The sequence below is a fragment of the Mytilus galloprovincialis genome, chromosome 12, assembly GCF_965363235.1.
Source record: "Mytilus galloprovincialis chromosome 12, xbMytGall1.hap1.1, whole genome shotgun sequence".
Lineage (NCBI taxonomy): Eukaryota > Metazoa > Mollusca > Bivalvia > Mytilida > Mytilidae > Mytilus > Mytilus galloprovincialis.
This window is the reverse complement of record NC_134849.1, coordinates 19,568,075-19,580,775: the sequence shown is the minus strand read 5'-3', so window position 1 is coordinate 19,580,775 and position 12,701 is coordinate 19,568,075. Positions and strand designations below refer to the sequence as shown.

General features: G+C 31.0%; 1 protein-coding gene across 1 annotated transcript; it reads left to right on the top strand.

Moving 5' to 3' along the window:
- Positions 1-4,766: 4,766 nt before the first annotated feature.
- Positions 4,767-8,472, top strand: LOC143055090 (uncharacterized). The gene is made up of 3 exons (XM_076228237.1): positions 4,767-5,178; positions 6,674-6,838; positions 7,636-8,472. The coding sequence occupies exons 1-3, from the start codon at positions 4,932-4,934 to the stop codon at positions 7,950-7,952; spliced, it is 729 nt and encodes a 242-aa protein (XP_076084352.1). The 5' UTR covers positions 4,767-4,931; the 3' UTR covers positions 7,953-8,472.
- The last annotated feature ends 4,229 nt before the right edge of the window (positions 8,473-12,701 follow it).

The window sequence follows — 12,701 nt, the reverse complement described above, 5'->3', positions numbered from 1 at the left end:
TCTGTACACAATTTGCACATGTCACTATAATAAATAATTTACTTACTTATATCATAAGCATTACGGACCTTAGAATTAAGAGAAAACCGAGTGCCACTATGGAAAGTACGAATCCAGCAGAATTACTGTCGTTTAAGAACACTTTTTAAATATATATTTATTACAACCATCAGAATCTTGATTACCTTGGAATGTTGATGGCAGGAAAAAAAATCACGAGGATGCAATATACAAGCACCTGAAGTAAGCTACGTTACGTAGACAAAAAAAATTACGCAGCCATGTTTTAGAAAAGCTTCTTTACCCCACAGAGATTATAACAATTAATGGAAACTGGGTTTCTTCCTTTGCTGTAGTAAACATAACTGTCTTATACAATATATTCTTTTTCAACGAATAACTATTTGAAAAATAAAATCGTGTAATATACATTATATTATAGATACCCATGAGTGCGAAATTATTTTGTGTTATTGGATCTTTTAAAATACAAAGGACGGAGGTTAACATGCGTTCCTACTATCGCAATTTAACTGTATACAATAAAGCTTGATATATTTTCTTGACATCCGGTTTATTGTTGTAGACGATATATTGAAATTAATATGCCATTTATACAAAATTCTCAGAAATGATCCTTAATATGTTTAATTGTCATTTGTTCCATGTTTGCATTGTGTTCTGATTCTTTGTAAATATTTTTCGGGTAAATTTATTTCTGTTTGATGTGATGCTGTTCTAATCTTATTTTAATTGTCTGTTGTTTATACTGTATCTTTTCTTTGGTAATCTGTTATGTAATAGGGAAATGAGTGTTAACACCTGAGCAAACATCCAACCTCATATCTTTTTGCAAATTCTTTGACCTGACAATTAAACCATCCTGATATAACTTTCTGCCCTATATTTCAATTTCGCTAATAAATGTGTCAGTGAACAAAATCCTCAAAGTCACACATAATGAGTTCATAGTAATTTCATAGTAATTTAAATAATTTAATTACCCCTGATTTCTTCAGAACACACCATTTGAACTCATGATATGTAAAATTATCGACCTAATTTTTCCTGCTATAACCTATCTTGTAAATAAACTCCTGGGAAATACTGTGTAGCAATGCCATTGGTATCAATGTTTGAATTAAACATAAACCATAATTTAATTACAACTTTTATTTTATATATATACATCATAATTATAATTTGGCCCTTGGGGAAACTACTCAGCTAAAAAATTTAGTTTTTTGCTCCATGCCTAAACCAAGAGCCTAGCTATGTGCATACTGAAAGTAGCAAAGTATAGACCCCTGGCTTGACATCACACCAATCCAATTGGAACGATGGTTCAAAATAAATGCATGAGGCTATCAGGAAGCCTATGAGGCTATCACTCCTAGAGGCTATGATGCCTATGAGGCTATGAGGAAGCCTATAATGAGACAATGAGGAAGCCTATAAGGAGGCTATGGGGACGCCTAGTAGTGTTGATGTTGAATTGGTGTTGGAATGAATTTGTATGAAATTTGACAGTTTATCCCCAGAAGTTCTTGGGGGATGAGTGAAATTTTTGAAACAACCAGTGATAAAATTTCATAAATGAAATCTATAAACCGTACTGAGATTGATTCCCCTGTCATGGCAATATTGAAGGCGAAAGGAGGGGTCGGTGGGATGCAAGTTTTTAGCTAAAACACTATTAGAGCCAATATTATTCTTATAACTGCTTAATCTGCATTTAAATACATGAATACTCATGGCAGCAAACACAGGTTTTTAATATACAACTTCTTAATGGGATACTCCTAAGTGGGAGGAGTTAAAACTGCACCAAGATTAATGTATCAAGAAACAAAGGACAAAGGAAGCCAAATGCCACAAGTGGTCACTAATTAACAAGACATGTATATTTGTATTGGAACTGATGTAATTAGACCTCCTGCTAAGAACATGTGATAAACTTCACATCTAACTGATCTAAAATAATGACTACTGAGTAATTAAAATCAAACTATGTATAAACCTAACTTATATAACACATAAGTACCTATTTATTTATGGCGAAGCATCTCTGTCGTATTTATGTGTGTCCAAGATACCTGTTTATTAAAAACTAATGAAAACGTCTGTTCTAGCAATATAAGGTAGTTGAAGAGATCTTGAGCCTTCTTTTGTTCAATGTCTCCGAATTTACATGATCATTTGTTTTTGTTTTTACTTTGAACTACAAGCATTTCTGGTCAAAGTGAACACAGAAAAGAGGCCAAAACCTTGAACAAGGTGACACTTTCTTATTTCGTTAAACTCTCTTGATGCGTTCTCATAGAAATGAATATCATTTACAAATTTTTTTATATATATGGATATCTATCATTTGACATTCCTGGTAAATGTATGTAATTGGAAATGCCAAGATGTCGTTAAATGAAATTTGAGAACCTACATGCATCATGCATTTTATTAACATATAGTTAAATCGCTGAAACGTGTTCCCTCTAAATTATCAAAAAATTAAAACTGTCAACGTCTCAAGGTATCATATCTATTAACGAATGGCGATTTGACTGACTGTTTAAGGTGAGGCAAATGTGAAACCTTGTAGACGAAAGATAACTTATGTCAAGATTGAATTAGCGGCAATGTTAAATGTTTCTCTAGGAACCCCGATTACGGCACGCGATACTCATAACAAATCAACAGCAACTCTCTTCAACTATAAGTATGTGTAGGTTTACCGTTACAATTTAACAGATCAAACGTAACCACAAACATGTATGAATTAATAAGATATGAGACTTTTATGATTTTAACAGATTGATTATTCAAACTTTATGACATTTGTAACGTTTAAAATCAATTTTTGTAAAGCCTCCATTTCCTTAACAAAGTTTAATTATTACGAATTAATGTTTGAGAGATATTTAAAGTTTTAAAATCAATTTTACTTTTTATATTATTATCTATGTAGAGCAATATTGTGTTATACTTGTCGGAAACATGTAATATAAAAGTATGATAGCCAATGATTCAACTATAGAGGGAATAATATAGTATTAAGATTCTACAGTATTTTGAAAATAGAAAAAAGTAATAAAAATTCATGTGTGTTTTGCGTATTATACAATGATTAAAATGTTGTTATATTTTTTTTTTTATTAACGGTCACGTTGAAAAACTTTTCTTTTATGTGTTCCTCTCTTTCTTTCTCTCATACTTTATGAATCAAGTTAAGGTCTGTGGTAATAGGATTCAATAAAAGTTCCCTCCTGTTTGAGGCAATTAATATTTTTTATAAGTAAATTTACATAATTAAGTGACATAATCACTTCAATGGTTCATTACATTTTGAATTTGTTCAAAATATTATAAGTGCCATGTGAATATAGATAAAATCACTTGGCGGAGATTAAATCAGGACGCACCAGTTTGAAAATCGTGCACACGACTTTGACACTGGCACGCACAACTTTCAAACTTGGTTTTTTTAACTAGGTGCGTACGACTTACAAACTATTGCAAACGACTTTAAAGTTGGTGTGCACAACATTTAAAAATGGTGCCCACTACTTTCAAACTTGTGGGGTTGGCTTTTAGACTAAGTTTGACTACATTGTACTTCTGTACAAACGTGTGCTTGAGTTTTGAAGTCGTGCGCATGTCACTTTAAAGTTGTGCGCATCAAACAAATACTCATATTGTAATGTTCTGTTGGTCTAACTTTCCATTTTTTAACTTTCAAGTCAATAACAACAACAATTTTGCAACCATTATCATAAAATTATATAACAGATAAATTCAGACGTATATCGCTGAACTCATGAGTAGAATTCCAAATATTCTTGTTTACCTTAAACAATATGCGGTACAACTTGTTATGATGCTTTCATAATGATATACTTGAGAGATAGATTTAGAGGAAAGGGAAGGCATTCGATATGTACTCAGTGTGATATACCATTTTTTACGTCTTATTTAAATAATCTTTACAATCTAAAGGGTCCGTTTATGAACGAAAGTTAAGACTCAGATAATTCTTTCATAAATTGACAGAAGACCATTATCAATAGTTTGATTTTCTTCTATAATAGATCAGCATAAACAAATATCTTTTTGTAGATATTAGATGTGGTATGCGTGCCAATCAAACAACTCTCCATCCAAGTCACACTTTGTAAAAATAAACCATTATAGGTAAAGGTACAATCTTCAACAAAGAGCCTTTTATTTACTATAAACGTCCTATTGAAGAACTGTTGAAGAAAATGTTAATAATCACAATTTACACGTTTCGTATACATTTTGTAGCTGTATTAACTATCAACGTACCACTTGATATTAGCTTCATGGGAAACAGTTCAATATACTACGAGAAAAGTAAGACGTAGGAATACTACCACAATCGAAAAATACTATCCACATTGATCTGTGTCCACACTTATTATGATAGATATTTAAGAACAGGTCGCGTAAGGTAACGGTCAATTCAAAATCTTTAAATTTTATTGTACACATTGATCAAGAACTGTTGAAGAAAATGTTAATAATCACAATAATTTGTTTGTTTACAATTTATGACTATCTGATAAGGTACATCTCTATCCAGTGATACGGCGATAAACCACTCATCATGGTAACAATCGGGTAGACAATGAAGAAATGGGTCCTTTACTTCGCCACATATATAAAAGGTTTTCGTCAGAACATTTCAGTTTTGAAAACAACCCCGAAGTATTTGTCGGAAAGACATTTTTTCAACAGTTTAATTTTATTAATCTGATAGATAATTGATTAAATATATTTGAATAAATATAAGGTGCTACAGATTTCACATGTGAAAATGGTACACTATTTATCTTCATAGTCAATAACATTAAGAACTTCTTGATTTTAAGTGAAACGTTTCGTTTAGTGCACACAAAAGGCAAATTATAAGAATGAAATTCTCCACTCTTCCAAATATACTGCTTATGGCATCGGGAGGGTGCATTATTTTAGCAATTTCACTATCTGGTGGATCGCTTTCAAAATCAATCAAGTGGAATTTATATAATAGTGGAACTAGTTATGGCGATCCAAATGGACCTGTGTTTCGTATTTATGCCTATCAGAATCTATGGACTAGTTTTGATGCATATGTTAACACCAATGATCCTGCTCAGGCTTATGAGCTCATCAAGAAAGGTAAAATATGTAAAATAAATTAAAATAAATTGCGATGTGATAGAGAGACATGAGTTGTTATATGATGAAAAATAATTTCACGGGATGTGGTTTAAATCTATACAGTATTAATTTCAAGCAGAAAGCTTGAATGATATGTGCATTTTGTATTTATAAGGTTATTGAATGATAATATATCCTGTCGAAAATCAATACGTGGTTTGATCACCAATGAGACAACAATAAAATGGAGACTATATAACCTAAAAGTTAACAAGTATAGGCCATCGTACGACCTTCAACAATGAGGAAAAAACATACTGCATAGTAAGCTTTAACATACTAAAAATGACAAAAGCAATTAAGTTACTTTGGCGGATAGTGTCTCACTGGCAATCATTTCCTTATACTAGTTATGACAGTTTATACTTATTTTTCATTTCTAAATACTTGACGAAAATTGACATGTTTTCCACTTTGTGGACTTCTTTCACCACGATATATATATCTAATAAAGCCGTTGGATAGTTACAACGATAGTTCTTACATCGATTTCTTTTAGATGTAACATGTAACGGCTCTATGCATGATCATACCAAAGCTAACAAAGTAAGTTCAACACCGGTGAAGTTTTTATTGTATTGCTTGTCCTAACGTCATTCATGCTTTTTTCATGGATTTGTTGGAAGTAAACACAGACATCTATTCTCCTTTGAAATAACCAATCACTTGTGCAAGATCAAATTAGTATTGACCATCACATGTCCAATCTGTATTTGTTATATTTCAAGGATGTTATCCCATTACTTTCAAACTAACATTTATTTCTATTAAAATTTTGAAATTTACAAACTTCTATTGATTAAATTGACCGAACGTCAATGGTTCGGTTCTATAAAAAGTAGGCTACACTTTTTGGTTTCACATTTTCAGAATTAAAAGTTAAGCAAATACACCGATTTTGTTCCAGTATAGCATATGCAGTACAATTTTTAAATATAGTAAATGAAGTATATTATAGATATGTTAGTATGTTTTACATTGATCTCGTGCATGCATCACACTCAAACATTGTATTCGTCTACGTATATGTATCTATATATAAACCTTTTACGTTCTGTAATATTGAGAATGGAAACTGGGAATCGGTCAAAAAGACAACAATCCGACAAAAGATATAAAAAAGAACATGTGGTATGATTGCCAATGAGACAACTCTTTACTAAGACCAAATGATACAGAAAGTAGCAACTATAACTACAGGTAACCGTACAGTCCTCAACAATGAACGAATCTAATACCGCATAGTCAGCTATAAAAGGAACCGAAATGACAATGTAAAACAATTCAAACGAGAAATCTAACGTCTTATTTCTGTATGAAAAATGCACGAAAAAACAAATATGCAACACAGCAACAAACGACAACCACTGCCATACAGACTTCTGCCCATGGACAGGCACATACAAACAGAATGTTCATTTGGCATTATTTTTTATCCGCCTATATTTTACAGATTCCTGGCGAGTCTTACCGAGAATATTGATCATGGCTACACTTGGAATAGGATGTACATCATTGGCTGTTATACTACCGGCAAGTTTGGTTCCGTTTTTGAAAAAGAAAGATTTTGTTTTGAATTCTTGCAGAATTACATCTTCCGTACTTTCTCTAGCAGCAGGTGAGTTGGATTACACAAATCATTTGAAATTGTTTGTATAAGTCTTTTTAGTTTAAAGATTGCAATTATACAAACACGAAATAGATTTTAGTTTGAGTTTATCCTTTTTGTTATCTAGTTAACATGTGTATAAACAGATATTATCAACTATGGTTTCCTCTGCGACCTTCAACAATGCACAAACTCATACTGAATATTTTAACAATCTGTAAAAGTCATTGACATGAACAAATGTTTTTAACAGTTCAGACGAAAACAAAATTCCCCAAACGACCTGATTAATGAGCAAACCATTAAACGAAAAACAATTATGATATAAAATTATTAACCCCACATAAATACGGGCTCTTTCTTCATGACAGACAGATACATAATGTGACAGGATATATCTGAATGCCTATATCCAACTATTCTGTAAGACATTAGTGTAACACCGTAACATAAGAACCAACTGTTAAAAGTAGTTTAAACGATCTATACGAATAATATTGATACTACGCCAAGTAAACAACTAGCGGACAGCCTACACACATAGTCATAGTTTCCATGTAAGAATACTCGGTGTTACTGAAAACTGGTCAAAAGCCAATAAACATTCATACAAAATCCTGTAGCAAGTTCAGTTCGTATTATATTATTATTTATTGATTGCATATACATTATTTAGCTGAAAAATTGTTACTTTTGCATTGGAATCTTAATTAGGCTGAGAACACATAGAGAAAAGTAAAGAAAAATAGGTTTGCAGGAAATAACCCTAACCAAACAGATATTTTTTTTGTACTTTTGTATTTTAGGGTCAATATTAGGATATACTTTGAACTACTACAAGAACAAATACAAATTGATGCTAGCGCCAGTTTTCTACGATCCGACGTCATTTTACCCGGACGAAGACAATTTATCAACTGGATTTTTTATGGCAGCAACTGCGTGTGTACTTTTCTTTATTTCAACAATCGTCAACATTGTTAATGTTGTGGTCCACATAAAAAATGAAAAAACTATTGTAAAACCAATCAAAGAACTTCCGGCGGAAACTGAAGAAGATTTGGACAGGAAAGATAAAGAAAACAACAGTGCAATTTCTGTTCAGATTAAGATTAACAAGTAAAATAAGATTCGGAAAAAATATATATTTGCATAAACAGAATTTGATTCTCATCACTCGACTAACAATTTTTGCTTACGAGGTGGTACAAATTTTAGATTGATATATATCTTTGATGACTTTTTACAGTGTATCAAAAGAAAATGCTTCGAACAAATGCATTGTAGTTTTTGGAATCGACGGAGCTACACGTAAGACGATTGCGTACAGGAAAAAGACATTATAAAATAGCACTCATTAATAGCAGCAATGTTGTAAAAACTATATTTATATGAAAACCTTATTGTTGATTATTTTAAAGCTTACTCTATTTTAAATGACAGCGATGATAGCCCTGTATTGAAATCGGGTGCTCATATACCGGTATTATTTTTTTGTCTCATATTTTGTTATTTCAAATTGACCCTCGGATCATTGAGGTCCTTTATTTTCTTATCCCGAAATGAATATCGGTTGATGTTGTAAAGATATTTTATTTTTTATTTATGAATGAAATATAATGATTGTTGATGGGAAAATATAAACGGTGCAGTATATTAAATTAAGTACATGGAGTATATTACTAATAGCATAATATTTGTATTATCAAAGACTTCCATTATATCTATTTTTGAAAATAGGCAAGTCAAACAAATTCTGAAATATTTGAAATATGAATATAATATTATAATTATCATGTTAACACTACACTAAAACGTATTTTCAATTTTTTTTTAAATTGTGCAGAAAATTGACGTCCCAGAAATCGTATTACTGTGATTCTATATGTGATAGATATGAAAACATTGGATAAAACTCGCATCTTATGCACCCGCTGTTTCTATGAACGTAACATTATCAAATTGATAAATATATGTTAGATGTTAATAAACCTACCTCATATAATTTATATGTTTGTAGTCTCGCTTTATTTATTGTGTAGTTCAATTAAAATGAATAATTGAAAAATGTTATGCAACAACTTTTGTAATTAGAATTTAATAACCTGATTTTTAAGCTTTTAGTTGCCATATCATTTTTCATTCTGATAAGTTAATTGAAAATCTTACAAGATATAAACGACGAAGAATTAAACTTAGAATCAAAACCTGTGGGGTAACGTTATTGACGATTAGTACAAAAATACAGACAGACTATGCATCAAATACAGACAGAAGTATTTTGAAAGTCATGTCGAAATCAAATAGACATAAGCTGTTTTATTTGTTTATCAAAGACTTCAAAAGCCAAAGTTACATTGTAATATATACAAAATGTAATCAATTTCCTATGGGGTAAGCTTATCTACATTATCAATACATTGTATACTTCATCTTGTTTTGTTGTATTATGTCGATGTAATAGTCCCTCCCCTAATTTCTGAAATACCTAAATAAATTGCCATAACCATCTTCCTCATTTTTATGAAGCAGTCAAAATTGTCTAATATTCATCCCGATCGACATACTAAACAGAATTGCCTATAATTGCTTTAATGGTTTTTGTTTCTACAATATACTATAGAAGTTTGCCGTTAAACGGTTTGATGTTAAAAAAAACCTCATAGACAATACTAGGCATATATATGTAGCAAGTAGTCTGCTACCATTCATTCAATCAACCAATGAATGACTGGTCAACATACCAGTCAGAAGACATTGAATTAAGAACGAATATGCTAGTAAAATCCCACCACAAGTGTAATTTATGCTCTTCAACGTCGTAATTAATTTGGCCTTTTTAACATGTGTTTGATTCGAGCGTCACTGATGAGTCTTTTGAAGACGACACGCGCGTCTGGCGCAAATATAAAATGTCAATCCTGGTATATATGATGAGTTTATTTTTGAATAGAGTATAATTAACCAACATCATCGTATTTTTCTGCTGTGCAAAATAGTCGTTATAATAGACAAACTCATACAAGCTTAGTTTTTTTCTTTGGGACTACTTGATTTATTTGTTTGTCGTGTCGTCGTTTTTTTGTCTTTTGTCATAAAATTGTAAACGTTAACTTTCCTCGACATATGAGTTTTAAATGTCCTTTTGGTCTTTTTCATTTAATCTTAATAAAGCTTCTACAAATAAATAGATATTATACAATGATCCTTAACTGAAAACTGGATTTCGTGTTGACCTTTAGATATTCGTTGTTATTATGGTTTATTTTTGGGGCTGCTGTATGTAACACCTGTATTTTTAGTTTCTTTTAATTAAAAATGATACATGCTCATAAATTAATTTTAAACGTAATAAGTCACTATCTTTTACTAATTTGAAAAACAAGTCTTGGGTATATTTGTCATTCGCAATTTTTTTATACATCTTAGTGTACCAAAGCAGCTCTCATCGCAGTATTTTATCAAATTATATCCCTATGTAAATTGACCTAAGATTTACGGAAATAAAGGTGTTCACAACTTTATCAATTTGTCAGCGAGGGTCCACATTAAGAAGGTGGTATTAATATCACTAGAATTGTCTTAGTAAGCAAATCTGGAATTAATTTATTATGCCAAGCCGTGTGATTCGCTGATACTAATCTATATGTATTAACATTTTTTTTTCGCACGTTCAGTGTTGTATATAAAAATAAGATGGGAACAGTTTTATCACTTGGATAACGGGTTTCCTTTTTGATGGGAAGATATTTCGATTAAATGTTATACTGTGCAAACCTTATTTTTACATTCTATATATAAATATAAACGACAACTGTGCAAAATTTCCAACAGGACTAAATCTATAAGTCTTATTAATTCGAAACAGATTAATTGGAAATATTTCCTCCTGAATCATACGTTGAATTTATTTATTATAAAAGAAATACATACAACTTCACTGTTGCTAGGTTGCTTTATACTTGTATTTGAACATCCAGTTATTGGAATCTGATCAGAAGTAATTAGAAGTTATGAAGTGTTTGTCCTTACCATCTTCTCTTCTGCTGATTTCATCTTTTTCAATACTGATAGCATTGTGTCTTGCCGGTGCGTCTCTTGCAAAATCAGTCAAATGGAATTTTTACAACTATGAATTAGACTACGGGTACGGGATTACTTGGTATATGCATGCTTATCAGACCTTATGGACCAGTTACGATGCATGGACTGGAAATAGTGACCTAACACATATGCAGGTTTTCAAGCCATTGAAAGACGGTAGGAACGAAATAAAATTCACAAACAATAACTTGTTTGTTCAATTAAAATATTTTCAGTGACATTTCCAGAATGATGTACTTTAAGTAAACATTCATAGGGAGTGTTCTAAAACTTTATTACTCACCTTACATGTTTGCATACAAGTTAAACAATGGTGCCAGAGATTAATTTTGAATTGGAGCTGTGTTGGCATAGATCGTTTCCACTTTTAAAACAAATTACCAGCATAGAGTTGCTGGTTATCCTTTACATTTTGATTCAATATTAATTTGCATTATTAGTTTAAGTGGAATATAAGGTAACAACTGATGTAATGAGTAATTTCGCAATTCCAATCATCTGATTTATCTTAGATCTTGTGTTGTTAATATTCCTGCTTCTGCTTTTAAAAAGATTCATTCAATCTATCAACATTTTCATAGATATTCGTAAAACACTAAAAGGAAAACAAATCGTCATGTAAAAGGAATATCTCCCATCTGATATTAAATTATGATTCATTGTCATCTTTAATTAATTAAAGATCTTATATTTTGGATAATTCTATGTTCGCTTGAATGTACCTCTATATTTTGAGGTTTTCAGATTTTTCCCTAAAACACCACAACAATTTGAAAAATCGTCAATTTAGGACAGTTTCTTCTATAAGGAGTCGTTGAACAAATTCAGATGTACGAGTGTATTGAAAATATAGTTTTAATGATAGTATTTTGCCTCTTAAATTTCTGTCTGTATACCATAGTTTTTAAAATTATAGCCCAAAACACAAAATACAATTAAGGACAAAACTCCTATAAAGAAACGTCCAGCGAGTTTGCCTATCTTTGACTTACTTTTAGATCTTGTTTGGTTTACTATCTTTATGTGTAAAGAGATTTCTCTATCTTTTAAGGTTTTAAATATAATAGCCGGAGATAAAATGGAAATAAAATGTTGTTAATTTTTTGGTTTTATAATGCCCTTTTGTCAAGGTGTTAATATCCAAAAGGAAACTATAAAAAAAAATTTGTTGAATTCGTAATTAATACTTAAATGTTGAATAATAACTATTTAGGCAGCGATATACCAAAAGAACAAAAACATATGTATAAGAAGACAAAATATCACTAAAGGTGGTACCCAACACCTTCACTAAAATTAGTTTGGCTCGTTTTATTTTCATAAAATTTTGACAAAGTATTTACTTTGACCCTTTGACAAAATATAAAATTTCAAAGAATTTGAACAAACCAATTTACCAGAAAAATTACACTGGTTATATACATGTAGCAGTTTGACAAACACTTATTTTGATCATTTGAGAAGCTTTATATTCCCTCAACAACACAACGTTATTAAAACGTTTAGCTGATTTTACAGAGTTATCTCCCTGTAGTGTAAGGTACCACCTTAAGACTAAGATTACTCCAAAAACTAGTCATGTGCATGTCAGAAACATCTTCAAAAGATATAACAGTTGTATTTTCATATTTTGTGAACTAAAAGGAATTCAGAGATGATGGCTTATCTGAAATACTAAAATTGGTCGATGTAACTTTTTTATTCGGACAATTGATAGATCATTAGTGAAACAATACTCAAATTACTATTAATGCCTATAAATTTGGAT